The 24,244-nt window shown below is 44.0% G+C and overlaps 1 protein-coding gene across 7 annotated transcripts in view; it reads right to left on the bottom strand.

Annotated features, from left to right (window-relative positions):
- ANKS1A (ankyrin repeat and sterile alpha motif domain containing 1A) overlaps positions 1–24,244 on the bottom strand; it is a 178,197-nt gene that overhangs the window by 86,411 nt on the left and 67,542 nt on the right. For 4 of the 7 annotated variants that reach the window (XM_045497962.1, XM_045497965.1, XM_045497961.1 and 1 more), the window contains exons 2-10: positions 21,460–21,540; positions 19,540–19,696; positions 17,672–17,734; positions 10,855–11,151; positions 9,986–10,061; positions 9,596–9,697; positions 9,389–9,490; positions 7,797–7,993; positions 3,935–4,027 (exon numbers count right to left, since the gene is read on the bottom strand). In XM_045497962.1, coding sequence (XP_045353918.1) covers positions 3,935–4,027; positions 7,797–7,993; positions 9,389–9,490; positions 9,596–9,697; positions 9,986–10,061; positions 10,855–11,151; positions 17,672–17,734; positions 19,540–19,696; positions 21,460–21,540 — 1,168 coding nt within the window. The remainder of the gene's footprint in view (positions 1–3,934; positions 4,028–7,796; positions 7,994–9,388; positions 9,491–9,595; positions 9,698–9,985; positions 10,062–10,854; positions 11,152–17,671; positions 17,735–19,539; positions 19,697–21,459; positions 21,541–24,244) is intronic. The other 3 variants (XM_045497967.1, XM_045497963.1, XM_045497966.1) reach the window with 1 other exon arrangement.

Below are 24,244 nucleotides of genomic sequence, written 5' to 3'. Positions count from 1 at the left end.
CTGCATTTATGGTAATACAAGTTTAAACTAATTCCACCCATCTCTGTTCTGAAAAGAGTCAAGTGGCTAGGCAGTATGAATTTCAGTGCAGAAAAAGCAGCTCTGTCTATGGGGAAATCCCTGACCCAGGCAGCCAAGCGTCTCTGCTAAGAGAATTGGCCCAGCGCTGGCTCCTACACCTGCCAAGCGGGTCTAGGCAGCTGAGGGCCTTGTGGCCACAGCTGGTCATGGCACCCAAGGAGCCATACTTCCTCCTCACATCGAGCCAGAAACACCATCATCAGTGCTACAGTCACACCGAGAGAGGGAATGGAGATCCTCGATTTAGAGGACAATTCTGCCTCATCTGTCGTAAGAATCCAATGTGTTTCGTAGGCAAATTAAGAATAATCACGTATCAGCTATTGTGAGAGCAAGGCAAAGCACAAAATGTCCCCTTGAGCAGTTTGGCTAGAAGTGATATATTATGAACAGAGGGGTTCAGAGGGATTCCCACGTCCGCCTAACAAACAACGGTACCCTATGAATGTGACTCTTTGGCACATGCAGAAGCCTCTCCTTCAGGCATGTCCCACAGCTCACTGGAAATGAACCAGGTTTGTGATTCATCACGGTTTTGCTTCTTGGAGATATAGCTCACTGCGTTACGGCCTAATGAGACATCAATGATTCCAGGAGCCTCAGACTAAATAAGAGACTGCGGCTCCTGCTTGTTAACAAGGCTGCCACTCTAAAGGCAGAATGATAGTCTCTTTCCGAAATTCTGCTAGACACAGCAGGAACCTCCACTTACTGAAAGCCACCTGGAAGCTAAAAGCTATTTCATCACAACGAGCCATTTGCCTGTATTACTTAATTCCTTTTGCCTCTTCGTGGGAACACAATTAAGGGAACAAAGAGGGACCATTAAGCAGTTCATACAGTGTCAACTTAATACCACAGGCTTTACAGACAGGAATTTGGGTTCTTCAGGTTTACACACCCACAGCTATCCCTGAGCTGGAGCCCTGAAAAGCTGAGTCTGTAAGTGTTCTGGACACAGCGAGAGCACTCATATAGCCGCAGGCATGCTTCTCTGAAAGGTAGTTGACAGCTTGGATGCCCGGCCCATACTATCCTTTCTTCTCAAGCAGGACAGCTGATGACTTCCATGTGGAAAATCAGGCCCACTGGACCCACGTTCACTCTGTGCCTGCTCCCGGGCATGACAACTAGAAGCAAAAACCCAGCAAGTGCTAGAGCTGGGAGGGACCCGAACCATTACAGTCACAGCTAGAGAGCACCCAGCTCCAGCTCTTTCATTCTGCAGATGCCCAAACCCAGTTTCCAGAGAGGTCTAGGGACTTGCCCAAAGTTACACAGAGAGCAACCAGCAGAGGCAGGACCATAAAATTCATTTCCCCTGGTTCTGGACCAAGATGGTCTCATTTTTCCTGAGAAGGATGACTTTCCATCCAATTTGGAACTCTTTCCTTCCTTCAGATATCTTGTGAGAGTCCCCTGCTCACATCCACACAACTTCTACAGGGATCTCTTCCTCTTAGTCCTGGCTCCTGCCAGCTGTGGGATTAAAATCTCATAATAAAGCAATAGACTGCTTTTCTTGGAGCCTTCCTAACTCCCACTCAAGAAGTGGATTGTCACAGTGAATATGGCAGTAACTGATTTTCAACAGAAAAGATTCTGCTTTTTACTCAATTATTCCTTAATCTTTTCTCCCCTTTCTTCTAGGGCTGGCAATAAATCAAAGCCAAAAAGCTGCATTCTCTGTTACGTGGAAAGCAACATTTTTGCTGCAGAGAGAAGCTACTACCAGTCAGCACCTAACTGTGACCAACTGAATGACAGGCCGGGGTGTGGGCAGTTTTCTGGGAAGGGATACCATAGCAGCTGCAACTTCCCATGAAGGTTTCACACATCCGAACATAGGATCATGGTCAGTCTGATGTAGCTGGCAGCCCATTTGGTGGGGCAAAAACATCTCAACGCGTGTGTGCACGTGCATGTGTATGTGTTTAATTTCTTGAAGCCAGTTTCATGACCTGGTAGTTAATCTGATAAGCTCTTCTGGAGCCAGCTACACTCAGCTTCCCTCCAAGGTTTCTATGGGTCATCTCACAGTGACGAGCCTCAGGAACAGGACACAAACACTGAAGCAGATTGCCTGCCAAACAGAAGTCTAAACTATGATGAGCCAGCGCCTCCTAGGATATGAGGTGTAGGGTAGTAAAGTTTTGGCGGTATAAGAAATAAAGATAGTGAAGATTAGAGTCCACTTTTGGAGAACACCTATTCATTCACACGACAAACAGAATCTGCCTTGATCGTCGCAAGGATAATGGCCCATATCACATCACCTCTGTATTTAGGTACTTAAAATCACTAAGTAAGCAAAGCCAGGGTTCTCATGGTCTTCTAACTTCTGACTGCCGTGGTCCAACTGACCCAGAATTCCAGACTATTCAGAAGCAAGTCCTAGAAGTATCTCAGAGTCTCCCACCCAGGAGAGAAATGGAGATTTCTCCCCCTACCTCTTGACACCGTTATTGACAAATTATACGCTCTAAAAAGCCCTGCGAGAATAGAAAGTCCTTGTTATCTAATATTTCTTTAAGAGCCTTGCTCTTATCCTTGGGCATTAGGAATTTTAATCCAAGTCCTTGTTAAAGAGGTGGCATAAGGCATTCATAGAGACCTAGCCACAACTGAATATGCTCCATATTACCAGGTTTTCCCTTATAAAAAGAAAGTAATGAAGCAAATCTCTATATAAAAACATGCAGGGATTTGTTCCATGCATTTTTATCTTCTAGCAATGTATTATTACCCTAGAGGCTGTAATTCTAGAGACCTCTTACTTGAAACATGATAATAAGCATTTTGTAATTAAGGGATAGAAAGAAACAGGGACAGAATTTATTATACCTAGCATAAAAATCTTCCCCTATTTCCAACACTGACTTTTACATTCTTAAAAGTGCTTCCTTGTATTTATACATTTTGTGAAACTAAAGCCATCCTTCTGGTTCCATGTGCTCGTATTAGATAAAAGAACCTGTCTCACAGGATGGTCTGTGGCAGGACAATAAAAAAGTTAGCTCTGACTTCTAGCGATACAGTAATGAGACTTAACTGACTAGTTTATATTACCTGATTTTTAAATGAAAGAACAACAGGGTATTGAACGAGCTATAAAATAACAAAATTACATAGTACTTTGAATGAGTGTTGAATAAACATGGTCTCTGAATGGTGGCAAGTATTAAAGGGACATTCTGAAAATGAAAGATCAGGGAAAATATGATTTTCTTCATATAACTAACCCCGTGAGAAGGTACAACTATTTGCCTCACGATAGGATTTCTTTTTTAAAAAGGTGGACTAGTCTTCTCAAAAAACCTTCTTTCTTTGATTCCTCCCACCTCCATGAATCTTTACTTCTCTTCTAATTGAGCCTTTATGACATTTCCCATGTTTGTCCTGGTGGATTCTTCATGTGAAATGAAGAAGGAAAATGTGAAAACAGAAAGACGACTTTTGGGGCAGAGTCACCAAAGCTTGCGAATATGACGCAGTCTACAGACAGTGATTAGGGGCAAAGTCTACGTTTTGGATCAAAAGATGACACAGGTACGAAAGCAGAAAGGCAAACTGTGTAGATACTGGAGCCAGGAGAACTGTGCGTGGTTTACTTTCAATGTGCAAGGCAGATGGGTAACTGGCCTGTCTGCCAGACAGCTCCATTAAAATTCTTTGCTTACTACTTAAGTGAGTTTGAAAGATCTTGTTCCAGATTACTGATGTGCACAATACAAATGTACTAATCCAAAGAGGCGCTAAGAGAATGAGAAAGCAGAGTCTTCTTTAAGCACACACTGATGGACCTTCCGAAACCTCGTGCTTCAGTGATGGCAATAAACCCTCAACCCTCTACCTCAGAAGCTGTCAATGGAAAATACTTCTTATCTATACGGTCTTCCTCCTCTTCATCAGGTGGTGGCTTTGCTGGAGGCGGTGGACGTTCCCTCTGCAGAAGAGAAAAAGTAAGTATTTCATGATCTCTTTTTTCAAGTACCTAACTTGTTGATTTATTCTTATCTTAGCCCTTGGAAATGAAAAAGAATAATGTAAAGAACTCCCCCGAGAGACTAAACTTAAGGATCAGTATTTAAACAGATAGCTTAGTATTTGCACGTGCACACACACCCCACCCCCAGCACAAAATTCAGTCAGCACACTCCTTACTTTTTGATGTCTGTAGCAGGGATTATACGCTTTTTTCATATTCTAGACCACAGTGAGAAATATCAGCACTGAAACCACACAACTGCCTAGCCAGAAAATGTCCTTCATAATACCAATAAAACTCTAGCCTAGGAAAACCAGTCAGCTGTCAGTCTATGTCAAAAAGAGGAAATAGTAAATCCAGAGAATCACCTTGTCAATGAGTTCTAACAAACCAAAGCTACCAAGGAAGTAATGAGGAAAGGAATCAAGGACAAAAACACCAATTCCTGCTCAAACTTTAATGCTACCCCCAATCTTTGGTTTATTCCCCAAAGCTCTGAACTGGTCTCTTATCCTTGGTCACCTCCTTCAATGATTACTATTATGTATCATTAGTATATGGAAACTTTCTTTCTTTTTAAAAATTTTTTTTACTTTGAGAGAGAGAGAGAGAGAGAGAAAGAGCTGGGGCGGGGGGGGGGGGCATGTGTACACACAGGAGAGATGCAGAGGGCGAGGGAGACAGAGAGGGAGAGGGAGAGGCCCGGCATGGAGCCTGACACAGGGCTCTATCTCACGACCAGAGATGATAACCTGAGCTGAAATCAAGAGTCAGACACTTTAACTGACTGAGCCACCCTGGCACCCCTGAAAACCCGATTTCATCTCAGCCCATTTAAAAAAGGAATATTTGTCAGTTACCTGTCCTAGAGCAAGGATTGGCAAGCTCCTTCTTAAAGGGCCTGACAGTAAATATTTTAGGCTTTCCAGTCAACTCTGCCATCGCACTACAAAAGTAGCCATAGAAAACATGTAACAGAATGTGGCTGTGTTCCAATAAACCTTTATTCACAAAAATGGGCAGCTATGTGTGGGCCGTACTTTGCCAATCCCTACCCTAGAGCAAGAAACACCCGGAAGCAGGGATCAGTTAGGTCGAGGGTAGACCATTTCAGAAACACATACAATCTTTGGTGACAGAAAGCTGAAGAGAGGTTCGCCATTGTACCTGCAGTTACTGTCAGCATCGTTTATAGTGCAAAGTCCTAATCATGTTTCATAACCAACATTCCTACAGGGAAAGGAGTGGGAACCTGAAATGGGAACTGGCTTGCAGGCTCATTCCCTGGCTTGTATGTTAGTTCACTGTGTTGCTAGAACAGCAGTATTTTTTAAAAGTCAGAGTGGAGGCACATGCTGAATTACAGGAAAGTCTCAGAGAAGTCTGCACGACGTCTCCCACGTCTCAGGAGCCACCAGGGTCAGTTAGCATTTGGCATCCATGATCTCTCTCTGTTAAAATGTGCTTCAGCACTTGGTATTCTAGCTTCATAAATCAGTCATTCCTACAGTCCCTGGAACCAGATGGATGCCCAACGGCAACAACTTCAAAACAGGTTTGTATTTTCAAGCCAAACAAAGCTTTTAGATGAGATTTCCCACTGAGTCCTGCTTTCCCCACCCGTCTTTACTCCAGAAGTGCAGAAACAACCTTGGTCCCTTCCACGTGCCACCTTGTAGGGAGGGGAACAGCAAAAGGAGCAGACCTGTAATCTACACCAATTATCCAACCTTGGGACAAAAATACCCGTGGAAAAACAAAATGATACACAACAACGACCAAAAGGACCTAGAGCCCTACTCAAGACTAGAGGAGCCTAGAAAGGACGATACGAACACCTCTTGCACAAGAAGTGGTCACCAGGGACACTGGAAGAAAAGAGAGGCAGCAGCCTCTTTTTTCTAACGTGAAAGCTTTGGCCCAGGGACCTGTAAGTACAGAGCTGATTTACACACCATCCACTGCATGTGTGAGATGCAGAACAGTCCCTTGGCCACAGTTAATTACCAAGGGCCAGGAAGGTAGTGGCAAAGTCACCACATACTCAAGGAAAAATGGCAAAGCATGTACTCCAAGAGGCATCAGTTTCTACTTAGCAAGACCTTCGATGGATACATCCCTAGAGTGGGATGGAACAAAGAGACTATAAATCAGCTAAGCCCGCAGGAACTTGGTTATTCAAAGCTTTCTTCCCTAACCCTGTGTTCTTCTTGTAAAGCCTCTAGCTCCCTCTAATGGGCATCACCTGTAAGTGCCACAAAGCAATGCCTTCCTCCACAGGTGGATTTGCTTAATTCCTTGTACCTAAGGCGAAAGTGAGACCAACCAGCTCTGTCTACAGAAGCACCATGCCAGAGGTGCTTGGCATATGTGTGTGCTCCCACCACTCACAAGGAGTTGAATTAGCCCTTGATAATACCTACTACTCTGGTGGGCTACCACAAGACTGGTGGGTTTTTCCAAAATCCAAGCAGAAACGCTGGGACTATTCTAGGACCACTCTAGGAGCCTAATGAAAAAGAACACTTAGAAGCATCAGGCCCATTCCCAGGGAACATCTGAAAAACCCAAAGATCACCTAGGAGCCAAAGGCTCATCAAAATGGTCATAAGGCAAATTTAGACCAAAAGGGAAAAGTCAGCCTCTCCAACAGGAAGAAATGATATACACCTGGAAATATGCCCCAAGCTGGGAATCACTGGGATTCTATTAGAGCAATGGCCAGTTTAGTAAAAATGCGGTGCTCAAAACCTCAAATTATTGTGCCTGGCCATGTAGGAAGGAAGTTCCCATGGGACTGCTGCTTGAGGCTTGGGCTCAGAGGAAAACTGTGACGGAGAAAAAGGTAATAAAAAAAAATTTTTTTTTTAAGAGACAGAGAGAGAGAGAGAGATCGAGAGAGTGAGTGCAAGCAGGGGGAGGGTGGCCAGGGTGGGGTGGGGTGGGGGGAGAGAGAGAGAATAAGATTCTCAAGCAGGCTCCACACTCAGCATGGAGCCCGACATGGGGTTCAATCCCAAGACCCTGGGATCATGACTTGAGCCAAAATCACGAGGTGGACACTCAACCAACTGAGCCACCCAGGTGCCCCGGAATAAAAAGTCTTGAGAACAATGTACAAGAGTGGAAGCAGAAGTACCAGAGAAAGAAGCAGTAAGATGGCAAGGTGGACCTTGAGAAGAAAAGGCTGGGACAAATAGGAATGTCACATACTAACATATGTGATATCTGATTAAGCCTTGCTACAACCCTGCTGAGTGCAGAATCTGTCCAGGTCCAAATGGATAACGTGTCGATGGCAAATGGAAGGTGGGAATGCACTCAGGACAGGCAACAGCTTACTTCAGTGAGCTCTTTCACTGTGGAACTGCTCTCCAGAGAGAAAAGTAACAATATAGAGCAAAGACCCCAGGGACAGAAGCAGCAGTAGGCTACGCAGAAATAAAATGCTTCTAAGGCCAAAATGTGCTCTAAGGCCAAAAACTAATAGAATGATGCAAACATGTTACATTGAAAACCAAAATTCTACCTCAAGGCGATCTGTATAGTTAACCACACTAAGCAAGAGGAAGATGTGGCCGAGCCCGAGGAGAACAGGGGAGCAGGATGCAGGCCTCTGCCAAGGGAGCCGGCACTAGGGGCACACTCCCTCTCCCCACGCCCCACCGAAGCACAGGAGGCCGACAACACAGCGCCCGTCTCGTTGCGGGGGCCCCGGGCCACATACAGGCCTCACTCCAGCAGCTTTCACTCCTGCTGCCTCGGCCTCCTTGCTCATGGAGTCCCGGTCAGACGATCGCCCACTGGCCATGCTGTCCAATGAATGGCAGGAGACAGCATTGTAGAGCGCCTCGTAGGGACCCTCCTCTTCAGCGTTTGTGTCAAAATCAATGATCAGTTCGGTCACTGCTTTCTCCACGTCACCTGAACAGGTTAGAGAGCAAGAGTCAATGGACAAGGGCACAATCTCAGATTTCCAACCACTACAACCACCCAGAGCCCCTCATCAACCTGAACTTGACAAACAATAACCAAAAGCAGAAAACTACTTTGCTCCACGGATAGGAGAAAAGCATGACAGTGTGTGTTAGAAAAGGGTTTCCTTGAGTTTCAGTTGCTCTTTATACCCTGACACTTACAAGAGTCTTTTCTCTAATTCAACATGGCAAATCTTTGACATCTATGAGAGACACCTCTCAAGACCTTTATAAATTCCCAGAACCTCAATACCGTGATAGAATAAACCTAAACCATAAAATGTAGCAAAGTGTAACTGGAAACTTAAGTAATCCTTTAAATTCTTAATAAAAACCTCCCTGTGCTCAAGCAAAATAGAGGACCGTGAAGCCTTTCTGACACGGATGCACTGTGCAAGGTTAAACTCATTCACCAGAGAACTACAAACCTCAGAGTACCTGGGATCCAAATTTGTGACTCTGAAAAATCACCTACTGTTATGGACCAGCGATCTCTGGGTCTCTGGCAAATAGTCAAATTGTAATCGTAAAATCCTTGAAGGCCAAGAGCTTAGTGAACTCCTAATCCCATTACTAGTGGATTATGAGGTCAAGAAAACAAGTGGGGGTGGTGGTGGAGGTGGGGGCAGCAAGGACTCCACAGTAGAGACAGGCTGAGCACCCTTTAACCTTATACCTCTGCTCTCCTCTGAAAAATCCCTTTCCCTTTTCAGTGTGTGGCTTTGTTCCGTTCCTCCAGCCTCCTGGCTTTCTTTACTGTGCTTGTATCTGAGGGAAGGTGTCAATCAGTACTTTGTCCTTCTCACTCATCACACCTAGGACCCAAAAGGCTGCTCAGTAAATCTGAGGAGGTGGATTGTAGCTAACGACGGAGAGGCTGGACTGTCTAGGGAGTGCCCACACCACATTTGTTGGCCAAGTGACATATTACCAAAATCTGCCGCGTCCACATCTACCAACCAGTTGATACTCGTTCAATATTTAACGTGGGCCAACTATGCTCAAAGCATGACAGTGTGTGTTAGAAAAGGGTTTCCGTGAGTTGTGAATTCACCTGGAGATCAAACCACCTACAACACATCCCAGAAGAGACCTCACAGAGCCAAGTGTAAAAGTGGAGAATCAAATAAAGTAGGAAAGAAGAGGTCCAAAGTCAAAGGCCTAAGCTATGTCCAGTAAAAGTTCATATACTAACTGGAAAACAAGACATTTGGATACGAGCTTATTAAGTGCTCCCAACCCCCTGAAATTATTACTTTAATGAAGATGCTTTCATTCTACCAAAGCCCATTCAACTCTTCAAGCCGAGAGCACCTGCGCTGGCAGAGAAAAGCCATCTTACCCTGAGATTTCTGGGGTATGGAGTCCATACTGGAGATGACAGGTCCCTGGGATGTGGGGGTTCTATCTGCCTCTTTTGCGCTTCTTTTTCCAGTCATGTGATCTACATGGGAAGACAAAAAAAAAAAAAAAAAGCTGCACCAAATACAAATGCTGTGGTTTGGCCAGTGTGTGCCCTGGTCGCCCCGACAGGCAGATGAACTGATACCTTCAATCAGTGCTGCTATCTGCTGGCTCTTTTGAGAAGGCAGTTCCCGGACAGTGTCTAGGGCAGTCAGTCCACGGTTATCTTTTATGTTGACATCAATTCCTAGAAAGGCATACCAGGTGGACCAGGGGAGTGAGCAGTTTCAAGTCAGCCTCAAAGAAGGTCAAATTCCAGGACACCCAATGCCCCGAGTAGCATGATCAACATTTTTTGTCCAAAGCTATTTAATCCAGCTATCCAAGAACACTTCGTACACTTGCAATCAATCAGTGGAGACAGACATACATTGGGTTTGAGTGCAGCCAGCAAAAATCCCCCTCTGGGGAGGCTAGGGAGAAACGACCCCAACCCTGGCATGCTGTGTAAACAAGAGCGCTGCCAACCTCTCACCTGCAGCCAGCAGGATTTGCACCACATCGGTCTTGCCAAACAAAGCAGCCTCATGCAAAGCACTGCCCTTCTCCGTCTGGAAAGCAAACGAGAGCGCAGAGCAGCATGTCGTCAGAACAGTGACCCAGGTTTGGCGTGGCTCCACACGACAAACGGGACATGGACAAGAAGGGACGGGAAAATAAAATAAACCACACAAAGTTCTCTGTCATTATCTTTCCCACTTTTCTTGTCTGGATTCCGAAACCACAATCGTGGCCCATATGCAAAGTGTATCTGAAGTGCCACCATCAGGCCACACGTAAATAACTGCACAGCGACTCTTGGAGCCACCTATTGGTGAAACTCCTCAAAAGTCCACCTTCCCGGGTGGAAGGGATAATGAGAAGAAAAGTACACGGGGCAAAAAAACCACCTTAACTTCACACGTGGTTTGGTCAACGTGAAGCCTAAGGAACAGCCATTCAACCGAATGGAGAAAGCTAACACCACAGGGAAATGCTAAGTCTCCTGTTGGCAAGATCAAGTTGATGGGACTTTGCAGGAGGCAAGCCCTGGCAGTGGGAACACCTGTACAGGAAGATAATGAAATTTTTCTGATTTTCAGAGAGAGTCCACAAGCACATCTTTTCAGGGCATAATGACGAGATATTACCCCTGAAAAGAAAAGAAAAGAAAAAAAAAAAAGATACCAGACTCACTTGAGGAGTCTGTCTCTGAAGTGTCACATCAGAATGAGTCAACAAATGGAAGCATCTGACACGTGGGGTGAAACGTGCTAAATAAGAACACAGCCCAGCAGCATGGTACTTGTGCCTTTTCCAAAATGACTAGGTCCCCTGGGCCCGGGGGTATGTCCGCCCCGCTACCTGGTAGTTGCTATCCATGCCGGCGTCCAGGAGGACCTGGACCACGGCTTTGTGGCCGTTCCTTGCTGCCAAGTGCAGGGGGGTGTGCTTCTTAGTGTTGCAGCTCAAGAGGTTGGGGTGCGCGTTCAGGAGCATCTTCACCACCTCCAGTCTCCCGTACAGCGCCGCCAGGTCCAGCGGTGTCTCAAATTTGTTGTTGCGCATGGTGGGGTCTGTTAGCTCCTCTAAGAGGACCTTCACCACCTCCGTGTGGCCGTACTGCGCTGCACAATGCAGGGCCGTCTCGTTGTCATTGTTCTAAAGAGTTAACAAGCAGATCACATCAGAAAGGTAACTGGCCGACTGGCATACGCCTGGGGCAATCACACGTAAAACCACTGAAGTTTAAATGAGAAAAACAGCAGCAATATTTGGGGACTACCAGGTGTCAGTCAGAACCCAGATGTACTCCCCAGCCAACAAGCCCGACCGCTCCAATCAGCCACGTTGTGCCCCGGTGACTGCCAGAGGGGAGCTGTCACCTGCTCACGCGTACAGCCTCCTCCTGTGTGCCATGAAGGAGGGGTCTACAGATTGGAAGGAGAGTGAACTAGGGCGTGTGGAGGGCCTCGGGCAGACGCCCTGGCGCCCGTGAATACCAACCATATCACTGCCATTGACTCATTCTAAACTTCAACTGGTTTTACAGTTTATATTCAGTCAACCCTGTAGTTCGGATTCTGGATTCGTTGATATCCACTGCCTTACAAACAAGCTTTTTTGGAAGAGCTTGTCATCTGCATAGCTCCTTGCATGCAAATCAACCAGCCAACGATCACAGTAACAGAGCAGAGCACCAAAAATCACTCTCAAGGTATCAGCCAACAGCCATTTCCAGGGGAGGGAGGCACTTGAGCTCAGTCCCAGAAGAACATGGGGCCCGATGTCGCCCTGTGCCTGTGCCTACTCCAGGAGCCTGCACCAATCAAAGCATGCGGAATCTACAGTGCAGGGAAGTATTTCTTATGTCAGAAAGATTCAATCAGGCCCCGGAATGTTTTGTGAGAGGTGCAAAATATTCAAAGTTGTAACATGGCCGTCCATTCAAACTCACAACCCCCATGGTCCTTTAATGCCAATTTTGTGTCAAACTAAAGGTAGAACCTGGGATGAAACGGGAGAAGTCTGTGCTTCATCGATCAGGAGAAGCAAAGTGTTAATCATTCCAATTGTGCTTTTTCTTTTACCACTACTGACAATATATAAGTGGAGCAGGAATAAAGTAATTTCCATGACCTCTCCTTTTTTAGATGCACTAATAAAATAATTCTCCCACAAGATTTTGAGATTCCTAAATTTATCCAGGAGGCTGCTGCCACCTTAGGGAAACAAAGCTTATGAGGTGGTGTGTCCAGTAAGTCAATATTGTGCACCTTTCAGTGATCAAAAGGTAAAAACAAAATGTTTCCACAACTTCTTTAATTATATTAATTACATTAAAAGTAACAGACCAGGAGTTACCCAAACACGCATGCAATTCCATCTGCTTTTGATCTGGCATTTGACTGCATCATTTTTTCCAGCTACGCCAAGTGTACCAGAAAGATCCAGAAGTGCTGGGACCGAGGCCCCAAAGGGCCAGAATGATAGCAAAGAAAAATTTTTCAATGAAATAAGGACAGATACGGTGATAGCAGGAGGCACATGCAAAGATAAATGCACACAGATAAACAGAAGAAGCAGCACTGAGCTCAAACACGGCTCGAGGAGATTAGCAGCTGAGTGCAGACAGCCTTCACTGGCCACAGGACACAGCCCGTTAGCAATGGCCTCCTGTGATATAACTGCGCCCAAGGGGCAGATTCCACGTCAACCTAAAAGTCTGGAGGGAAGGGGAAACCGGGCAGACAGCCCATCTTTGGGGTTCCTGGTGACAACCGGTCACTAAGACACCCCATTTGGAGTGCCCATTTCCGACTGAGCGTGAGGCCCTGAGCCAACTTAGAGCTGTCGCTTCACTTTCTCAGGATGAAAGGCAGCTACATCTACAAAATGCACAGGAGCTTTCTTTTCAGTGGTTCCAGAGCAGAGTGGCAACCCAAAGAAGCTTTAAGAGGATTCGCAGGGTTTTACATCTCAAGATTAGCATGACAGCAGGGCCAAGAAAGTCAGCTTATTCTTATTAAAACTCCAATCCAGAAAAATGTGTTTACTCTGAAGCAGACACTGCTGTCTCTTTTACATCCAAGTTGTCTCCCAACAAGCAGAATAATCTGTCCTCAATTTTGTAAAGAGTATGCCATTAGAGCCTGAAGAACTCTAAGACTCTAAACTATCCAGCAGGTGGAAAAAAGAAAATCTGTTTGTTTGGTTTTTTTCAATTTTTTTTCGCTAGCACTAAGGCAGCTACCACAAAGCTGCCTTACTGAAAGCAAGGTCTTGATCACTACCAAGCAAATTTCCTGCCTCTGTTAAAAATGGCCTAACCACATCTGTGCACAGTGTCATACTCAAATTCACACTGTAGAAAGCATCTTACTCATGCCTCAGTCTTGCCCGACACGGTCTGGTAACTATAATGCTCTTCAAGTCTGTGGTTACCCCATCTTTTGACTAGTGAACACAGGCCATCACAATGAGCTCTTCCTACCGTTTCCCTTTTGAGCCCGACAACTTTCAGGGCTGAAAGTCATTAAGTGTTGATTCATGGACCCCTAAGAAAGGGAGGGATTCCAAAGGAGAGCACAGACTCCTAAAGACCTGGAATCCTTCTCTTTCACACTCGGAGCAGCTCACACACTCAGAGTTCCCAGAATCCTGTTACTATGTATTTGGACTGAGAAAGGAGACTAAGATCAAACACCCCAATTTTCCCCCAAAGTCTTTGCACAAACTCTCCATTCCTGCCCATCTTGAGACTCATTCTCATTTCCCCTTGCTATACTCAGTATCTCTAAGAAAAAAGATCCCAATACCCTTTACATACGGAGACCCCGTTTAATGTGTAAATCCATTATGTTTATGTGCCATCTACATAACATACACATAAACTACAAGCAGCAGAAAACTATATAGAAACATTTCCATGGCTTTTCTCCTCTTCAACTAGTCCAAGCCATCACTTCCCTGTGCTTAGACTACAGCCCAACTGTACTCTTGTCCATGGTTGATAGATACTTAAGTTAGAAACACCTAAGCTTCAGCTCTCCATAGCAACAATGGTATAGGTCCCAGAAATAGACCAAAATTGGAACAGAAGGACAAACTGAGCCTACTGAGATTTAGAAGACACAGGACAAACATGAGAATTGAGTCCCCATGGAAGAACAGCTAGGTTTACTCTGTAGTGCTCTGGAAGGCAGAACTCTGACAGACAGATGGAAGGTTTAGGAAGACAGTTATCAGCCAAGCATAAGAAACCAAACATCAGTGGCATCCAAAAAGAGGCAGCCAAGTAGTAAGTCTGTTACCAAGAGAAACATACAAACAAACAAATAAAACAAGGGGTAGATGGCTCATCTTTCAGGTGAGAGAAAAGGATTTCTGCTCTGGATGGCAAGTCGGCCTAGATCAGGGCTTCTCCGACTGGCTTCGTTCTGGATAAGTCCCACCCCAGACTTGCCAAGGTAGCACCTCGGAGGGTAAAGCCGAGGAAGACTATTATTAAAAAGCTTACCAACCTAGCAGGCGCCAACTTGACCAAGCAATCATCTATCATCATAAAAAGTGAGATAAACTGACACCATGTGCCTTGTGACGTGAAGCACTACAAAGGAAAGAATATAACATCACTCCTGTGGCATTCCTGCTAAAACTGTATAGCTTGAATCTAGTTATGAGGAAATAGGAGACAAATGAAAACTGAGGGAAAGTCTACAAAATGACTGGTCTATATTCTTCAGAACTGTCAATGTCACACAGGTCTCTGGGCAATGGGTTAGTGTGTTCAGCTATTAACTAAAAGGTAGGTGGTTTGGTCCCACCCAGGGATGTGATGTTTGCAGTTCAAAAAAAGTCCATGTCGTGAAAGGCTAAGAAGGACTGAGGCATTGTTCCAGATTATGTATGATCCTGGACTGGATCCTGGACCAGGAAAAAAAATTGCTCTAAAGGACATTATTGAGGGAACTGGTGAAATCTGAACACAGATTCAATATCAGATACCAGGATTGTATCAATGTTGAATTTGCTGAATTTAACAACTGTACTGTGGTTATACAAGTGAATGCCCTTGTTTTTTTAGGAAATACAGGCTGAAGTATGTGGGGTTAAAGGGTCATGATGTCCATGACTAAATATCAACTCATCAACTACAGCAACAATATACATATATATTTGAGAGAGAGAAAATGTGCGTGCAAATGTGACAAAATGTTAAAAATTGGTGAATTTAGCTGAGGAGTATAATGCAGCTTGTGGCAATGTTTTATAAGTTGAAATGTTTTTTCAAGACAAAAAGTTTTCTAAAAGCTTGCTAGGTGATTCAGATGCAATCAGACAAGCTGATCAGAATGTGAAGACAACTGGTCGAGACAACTTCCGGGTCTCTTCCGGCTCTAAAATTCAATTATTTTTAAGTGTACAGAAAAACAGACCTATCCTAAAACTAATCTGACTGTTGCTCACCTTATGATACTCAGATTAAGTTAAAGTTTCTTTAAAAGGAGCAAATGAACAATTTTAATAGTTCTACCTGCTAAGGATGACCTACATTCTGGACTGGTTTATGCTGACTTGCTGAAAAAGGAAAGGCTCCCTATGTCGAAGAGGAAGATGAAACCTCATGAAAACTACCTCTGCTCCCAGGAAAGGCACCTGAGACTTTTTAATTTCTACAGGTGTCTGATGAGACTTTGCACACAAATGTACTTCCACAAAACAATTCCCAGACACAATCCAGGTCAATAAAAACCCACTGAACCAGGAAAAGAGCCAGGGAGGTTAGATTTAAACTAGCTCAAGGAGAGTTTGCATTCGTAGCAAAGCCCAAACAGCTTTATCCCTTAATGCAGTACACATCATTTGGCCCTTGGGCGGGGGCGGGGGGGGGGGGGGGGGGGGGGAGGGAGGCAAAGGCCAGTATTTCCGAAAAGAGAAGTTATGTTCTTATTCCATTTAGACCAATTTTCTTTTATGTGTGGGAAATCAAGGGATAAGAAAATGTGCTTTCAAGAACCAAAGACTTACCCTTTAATCAGAGCTTTATAAAAGCTAACTGAACTAACCACTGGGTGGGAAAAGTCACTTCAAGGTGCCTCACCACAAGACAAAACCCTGAAGAGACTGAGTGATGTTTCATTAAGCATCAATCCATGAGTAACAAAGAATAAATTCCAAAGTGCCGTTTCAGAATATTACTAGTTACCAGATAATTTTACTTAGTATACATTATCTTACTTAAACTCCAAAACAATCCAGCAAGGTAGATGGTATACCCGACTTTACAGAAGAGGACACTGAGACTCACAGAAATTAAGTAACTTATTTAAGTCAACAAAACCAGTAAGTGGCAGCACGGAATTCAAAGTCAGGTCTGACTTGAAAGATTATGACCTTGACCCTTCAGAGTTTTCTCTACTATACCATGTCCAAAGCAAGAAGAAAACTATGATAGGGCACCTTCCTATTTTGAAAATTAGAAAGCAGAATTTAGAGACAGTGGGCCAAACAAAAGCTAATGTGTTCCACTACCCCAGATCAAATGCTGCTTCTCCACCATCAAGGTCCAACAGCTGAAGAAAATGGCCCATAGAGGCTGCCTGGATCCAGCCCACAGGGAGCTTTGTTTGCTAAATCAGTATTTCTCAAAGAATATCTGCCTTGCATTGGAAATGTACAGAAGTACCTTATGTTTCCCTTCCCTGAGGCTAGTGTATTCAGATCAAGTGAAAGCCAGCTACTGTGAATAATGCACTGACTCAGCCAAACTCCAGACTGATGCCAAAAAGCAAACCTCACCTGAATGAAAACTCAGCTCAAAACCATCAGGTGAGAGCACAGAGAGAGGCTCACCATCACCAACCCACAAGCTCTGCCTCCCGAAGTGGTGAGGGCCGGAGGGGCCGGGCAGTTCATCACCAAGCATACCGAATCATTACTCGCCCCGGCCTCACAGGAGGGAGACTCGAGGCCAGTGTCCTGCTTAACCCTGCGACTTCATTTCCTATTTTGGAGCCCTTCCAACAGCCAAGAATGACCAAGCAGTGAGAGAAGCTAATGGCTGGGGAGAAGCAACTGAGGCTTTAAAGTCCCAGGCAGAAATGCACAAACTCAAGGAAATGAGGAAGGAGTTGCGATAGCTTTTAAGAGTAAAATGGAGTCACTGTGCCCCTGTCCCCAACATCTCCACTACCAGCTACTGAAAATGAGATTCCACTTCAAAACAAAGAGAAAACAGACTGAAAATTTTTTTCATCTAACAAGTACAATTTAATCATTTTCTGTGCTTGTTATAAAGTAAGCTAATGTATTTGACATCTTGTCATTGAATTTTGAATTCATTTTTGAATTTAAATGATTTTAGCAATCACAATGATGAATTATGCATATAATATGGTTCCTTCTATTTTCCCATTTTGGCCATTTCTAAGCTTTTCAGACATTCTGGGAAAATCACCCAACCTTTCCAGAATTAGCATGGGTTTTAAAAATAAAACCAAAACCCACTGAAGCTGCAATTTCCCATTCCCAGACAAGCCAAAAGCAGATGGGCTGAAGCAGACAAAGTCAGGGAGACGATGAGGAGCCTGAGTGGATAAGAGTGGAAGCCAGAGAGGACCAAAGAGGGGGTGCAGCTTGGAGAAATGATGCAGAGAAATCCTGGCAGCAAAGTACACACCTTGGCATTGATATAAGGGTCAAAGGGGCCGTACTTTTTGAATTCTTTGATCTCAAGAGCATTCTATAAAAAGGAGAGGAAAAGAAAATGTGATGATAAAGTGGATGAAATACATCAAAGCAATGCCCAGCCCTGAGGGGGCCCAACACAAGAACAACTTGGATGTGCCTTCTGGGTGCTTGGAAAGGAAGTTAATGGGGAAGGCAGCCTTAAGGGCACAGCACACATCACCCCCTCTTATCCAAGCAACCAACTGGAACCACATTAATGGCTTTTAAATAAATCAATGTGGTACTATGACCTAGATCCATTAGGTCCTTCAAGCTACTGCAGACATCTTGCCCAATCCCTGCCCCACCCACCTGCCTGCCAGATACTCAAAACACTGGGCTGGTGTCCCACCTATCAACGGATACTCCAGGCGGGAGGCAGCTGTGAGCAGGACAAGCTAGCACACTCAAGTGGCTCAAAAATCCAAGCAGCTGTGTTCCAAGGCAAAAGTGAGCAAAGACAGGATTAGAAACGGTGGCCGAAAATTTCTTAAATGAGAAGGACTTTAATGGGTGACTAGATTTTTCAACATTGAGGAATATTAGTTAAAAGCAAACTTCCTTGTAAATTTCCTCCAGATAAGAGAAATTACAATCACTTTAGCCAGGAGGAGTAAAACTGCATTTAGCTTCTAAAGAGGCAATTCTAGAGACAATTTTCATTCCTAATGTTAGAAAACAAACATCCTCATTGATGATCTTAAATTTCTGTTGCTCACCTATCCAGAAAATTCAGCCTAAAAGGGGAAAGGGAAGCTGATGAACAGCTATACACGTGCAATCTCCAAACTGAGAGATTTGGGAGCATAGCTTTAATTTTCTCAAACCTCAGAGTGGAGCTGCCCTTCTCTGAGTCGAAGTCAAGCTCTTAACAGCTCCCTGAGAATATGCAGAGCTTTGCTGATACATAGGCTCACAAGAATGGTTTCTTATTTTTTGAGGAATAACCCTGATCTAATTCTATAGGTAATTTAACAACCTCCTCTCAGCAAAGTCATTAGGCAAATAGTCCTGAGCTTCCTGAGAGGAGTAGCATCTCTCCCATTCAAGCAACCAGGAAAAGAACCTGCTTCAGTTCAGAGCAGACAGGAAACCAGAATGGCTTGTCACACAGGGAAAGCCCGTCTCCTCTCAAATGGACACACACTCTCACATCCGAACTACAAGAGAGGATTGTCTAGAACTTGCATAATGCAAGTGTAATTTTTTTATTTTCTAAGAATGATCTCTGCTTTGTCAAAGCATGGTCGCTCTTAAATCCACATTATGGGACCTCATGTAACTAGTTTTCATTCTGTTGAATCACCTCTGACCTCCACTCAGATGTTTTCGTGAGCTCCTTTTTCAGCACCGGCACGAGGCCTTCCACCTCTGCCAGTTCTGATGTAGGTAAACCAGCAGCCAGGTTCACACAGCACTGAAGCACATGCAGCAGACTGACTGCTGTGTACCGGCTAGAGTCGCACTGCCATGTTGATGGCACAAGCACAACTCATAATTAATTGAGCCTGCCAGTTTGGAATGGCCTCGAAACAATTTCGCAGGATTTGCATTATTTCCGATTTTGCACAGGAGGTGTTTAGACTTTTATTTTTATAGCACTACACCAAATCTGCACGTTCAAACGCGTGTAAAGTACATCCTCGGGGGTATAAGATCCCCCTGATGCTTTGGGAGAAGTGGTGCTGGCAGGAGGGGAACCATTTGTGGGGCCTGGAAGAGCTGGTTGCCTGAGCTGTACACACTATGGAACTGAAACAGTGCTGGGGCCAACGTCGGGCTGTAGCTGAATGGAAGAACGCTTCTCTTCCTTCCGACCTGCTCATTGACTCTGGTGTGTGAGGGCCCTTGATGGATGAGCAACCGCACTATCTGGGCATCTCCTTTCCAGGCTGCCAAGTGCAGAGGGTAACAGCCTTTAGAATCGGCCACGTTGGTCAGCGCGTCGTTCCTCAGAAGAACCTCAACCACATCCCTAGAAGGCAAAAATCAATCATGAGTTTGCAGAACCAACAGCTCTTTACATTTGTGCAGCACAAAGCCCTTTCACAGATATTCTCTCACGTGGCTGCCCTCTCTCTACCTGAGCTCATCACCCAGTCTCTTCCTTTTATGCCATGAGCTACTTGTGCAGCTGCTGATACGAGGCTGAAACACCTTCAGCTGAACTACAATGACTCATCACCTCCCCATCTATCTAGGCTTTCTAGACAATCCACCTATACTCCATTATTCTGAAAACATCTGGCCCCATTGTCTAATATACCTTGCAATGTTTCCTTGTTTGTGATGTTTAAACAGCATTCAGGGATAAAATTTACATAAAAGTAGTTGCGCAAGACAAATATCATTATTCACATTATTCAGAGCATTTAGTGATGTGGGAGCTAAAAGCAGACAGGCAGAGCAGAGTTAAAGTTGTTGTGAACATAAGCCAGACACATCTGGTATCATTTGATACGTCAAAGAAGAAGGACTTGGCTTTCTTCTTGGTGACACTGTTAAATCAAGCTGATGCAAATGTAGAATTACCCCCATGCACACGAGGTCAAAGAAAACCCCCACTGTAAATAACAACGGCATCTGGAGAGAAACTTGGCTAACAAGTTGCAGTCACTTAAGTTCAAGATTCACTTTAATTCAGGTCACCCCACTAGTTATGGGGGCAGGGGGTTCCACAGAGTTACTGTCAGCTTTGTCTAAGACAGCTACAGAAAAGACATAATGATCATGTTCAATATACTTTAGAAAAGTGTAATGTACAAGGGAACAATCATCACCTGTTTTTGGCACATCAGAGTCAGTTAGGCTGGGCCAAATATCACACAGGTGTTACAGAATACCTCAAGGTGGTGAGGGTCCTGCTCCTTGCTCAGCAAAATCTAAAATGGTTCCAATAATCCCTCCTCATAAAAACTGAACCTCTACTTCTTATCTCCTGGAGTATGAAGCCTCAGAATCTCTATAACACCCTCTGTTCTGTTACACTTTGGTTTCCATTCTTCCACATCCTGGCCGATCTACTCACTGCATCCACTACTGTGCCTGCCCCGGGGCTGAGCCGTCACATTCTCTCTCACTTGAAAGGCAGTGCCCTCTGGGAAAGGCTGCCAAACCATTTGAACCTATGTCATCTTCTCTCAGACTCCCCCTGAAGCACAGCTTCTCCATAAAACCTGCTGCACAAACCCTCCCCTCAACAACTACTACCAATACCTAAGAGAATTAAATAGGCCATACGGTTTATGTATCTTTCCCCTTAAGAATGGTTCCTGTTGTCTACCAGGCCTACTTTATGAGGCAAGAATGGCAAGCAAGAAGACAGAGTAAATAAATAACTAACTCCTTTAACAGAAGAGACCAGCCAATCTATTTCCAGTTTACAAAGGTACTGGTTACTTAACAGATTACCCAGCCCCTTTATGACCTGGCTGCCCCAAATGTGACCCCCATATTCAGGTCATTGTGTGGGACTGCACCATTTCAAAACAGAAAAGGACAAAGAGAAGAAAAAGGTAAAACTTAACCTTTGGTTGGAGTTTTTTGGGGGTGGAGTAGAGAAGGATGCCTAAATTATACACTGAAGAGAGACTTGGGAATTCTGGATACACTAAATTTAGTTTGTTTTTCCCTGTTCCTCAACACTACGGCTTAGTGATCCTTTATAGGAATCAAAAAAGACAATCCGAAAGCCTGGGTTCTGAAGGGTTGGGTAGGAATGTAGCAAAAAATACTTACTTATGGCCATTCAAAGCAGCATGGTGTAGAGGTGTGTACCCAGTGCTGTCAACACAGTTCACGTTTGGCCCCCTCCAGATGCTATAGAGGAAGTAAAGGGAAAAAAAAAAGTTTAGAGCCAGCTAGCTACTTAGAAAATAATTCTCTGCGGTGTTTAACCAAACTAGTTATAGTCACATGATTCCCAATAAAGGACAGAGGCTATTTACGACAGAAGTGCACAGCACTGAGGATACACGATCATTTGCGGAGTCAGGTGTCAAGACAACAGTGTCATCATTTAAGAGCTTGCTCTTCTGTACCCTTCTCATCGTTTTTACTTTTATTATTTTTTAAAATTGAATCCATTTTCTCTTCTGGCATATGTTTGAACTCTGCTCTATGATAAGTCATTTCTGCTCTATGATAAGTCATGGAAGTGTTACTTTTTTTTTGAAGTAAACTCTATTCCCAACATGGGGCTTGAACACACAACCCCAAGAGCAAGAGTCTCATGCTCTACCGACTAAGTCAGCCAGGTGCCCCATGTACCCTTCTCACGTTTAACTACATTATTCACACAGTCTGGGAATCATGCCTCTGAATACTTCCAGGATTGTAAGAACAGTTCATTAAAAGGCCATCAAAAGTATCACTGAACCAACCATTCAGCCAGTCAGAGGTACTGGACACCCACCTCTAAGCTGGTGACTGAAGACTCAAGACTGACTCAACACAGACCTACGGATAATCCAGATGAATTAACCAGCAAGAACCAAGATGAAAGAACCCACATTAATAAAAGCACCAAGACACATGTGTTAAGACGCAAGCGACAACTGGTCTTTCCTTTGTGAAGGTCTTATTGCTAAAAAGAAGAATAACAACAAAATCTGTAATGTGAATGCCTTATTTGAATCAGAAATACTGCACTAGGAAGGCTGCAATGTCATCTCACTTAATCCTCAAAGCCTTAATTCGTACTTCTGTTTCACACCTTACTCCACTGGCCAGAGCTACTAAAATAATATTAAGTAGTAGAGGGCTGCCTTGTTTTGTCCTTGCTTTCAATGAGAATGCCTCTATCGTTGGTAGTCTGTATGAGGTAAACACTCTAACATGTAAAGGAAGTATCTTATTTTTTTTTTTTCCTTCTAAAAATGTTATTAAAAATAGTTGTTTAGGGCCACCTGGCTGGCTCAGTTGGTGGAGGATGCAGCTCTTGATCTCAGGGTTGTGAGTTTGAGACCTATGCTGGGTGCAGAGATTACTTTAAAAAAAATTTTTTTTTCTTTTTAAATAACTGTTTAATTTAAATGCATTTTCTGCATCGGTGAAAATAATCACAGTTTTTCACATTTAGCCAACTAATATGCTATTACCAATATGTTTCCTAATAATGAGCCTTTCTTTCATTTCTGCAATAAAACTTACTTGGCCATTATCCATTATGTCCATCTTAGTGAACTGTACTTAAGAGTATCTACTTGAGAGTATTTTACTTAGGATTTTCACAACTGCATGCATAAATGAGGCTGATCTAAAGTTTCTGCTTTTTGTGTTATTCCTACTAGATGGGACAGGTGTTAGGCTTGGCTCACAGATCAGCTGGGCAGCTATCTACCCACTTCTGTATTTAGGAATCACTGGCATAGAGCACTAAAATGATAAAGAATCACCAGTAAAACCATCTGGGCCCAAAGACTTTATGCTCAGATGTTGGAGGCTGCATTACTTATAACAATAAAATTTTGGAAATAGCCCAACAGTCCATCAATAGAGAAATGATTATGATGAAGAACTACAGCACAGAGTAGAACACCATATTTATATGCTTATATTGCTATGTAATAAGAAAAGAGATGAGGGGCGCCTGGGTGGCTCAGTCGGTTAAGCATCCGACTTCAGCTCAGGTCATGATCTCACAGTTCGTGAGTTCAAGCCCCACGTCGGGCTCTGTGCTGACAGCTCAGAGCCTGGAGCCTGCTTCGGGTTCTGTGTCTCCCTCTCTCTCTGACCCTCCCCCGCTCATGCTCTGTCTCTCTCTGTCTCAAAAATAAATAAAACATTAAAAAAAATTAAAAAAAAAAAAGAAAAGAGATGATAGTATAATGTTAAAGACAGAAAAAGAAACAAAGTGGTTAATACTGTATAGAAAGAATCTATAAGCGAAACTAATCAGGATAGTGGATTCAATGCATAAGTTTACTCCATCTCCTGTCTAAAGTTCTATGAAGTACAGAAACGAGTCCTACCCCTACACCACAGACGGGTAATAGACAAACAGAGTCAGACAAGAAAATAAGAAAAGATTCATCAAGTAACTGAGAATGTTGAGAATTCCTAAAAAGCAGAAATCAGACAAGGTCAGCTCTACAGAGGCACAGCCTGGAAGAATGAAATTAAAATAATCACACACTGGGGTGTCTGGCTGGCTTGGTCAGGGGAGCATGCGACCCTTGATCTTGGGGCTGTGAGTTCAAGCCCCACACTGGGTGCAGAGATTACTTAAAAATAAAATTTTTTGAAATAAAAGAAAGTAAAATAAACATACACTACTTTTCACCAATCAGACTGACAAAAATGAAAACAAAGTGTTTATAAAGATCAGGAAAACAAGCACTCTTCTATACCACTGGTATGAGTTTGAATTGGTGAATTCCTTCGGGAAGACAATTGGCAGGATCCACCAAACCAAAAATAGGCATTCACTCTGAGCCAGCCTTTCCACTTCCTGGCAACCATTCAACAGAAACACTTGTACACATGCACAAAGACACATGCTTATACAGGACTCTGCTTCACC

The sequence above is a fragment of the Leopardus geoffroyi genome, chromosome B2 (genome assembly GCF_018350155.1).
Source record: "Leopardus geoffroyi isolate Oge1 chromosome B2, O.geoffroyi_Oge1_pat1.0, whole genome shotgun sequence".
In the NCBI taxonomy this organism is placed as follows: Eukaryota; Metazoa; Chordata; class Mammalia; order Carnivora; family Felidae; genus Leopardus; species Leopardus geoffroyi.
The sequence above is the reverse complement of the archived record's forward strand: the minus strand, read 5'-3'. Positions and strand labels throughout refer to the sequence as shown.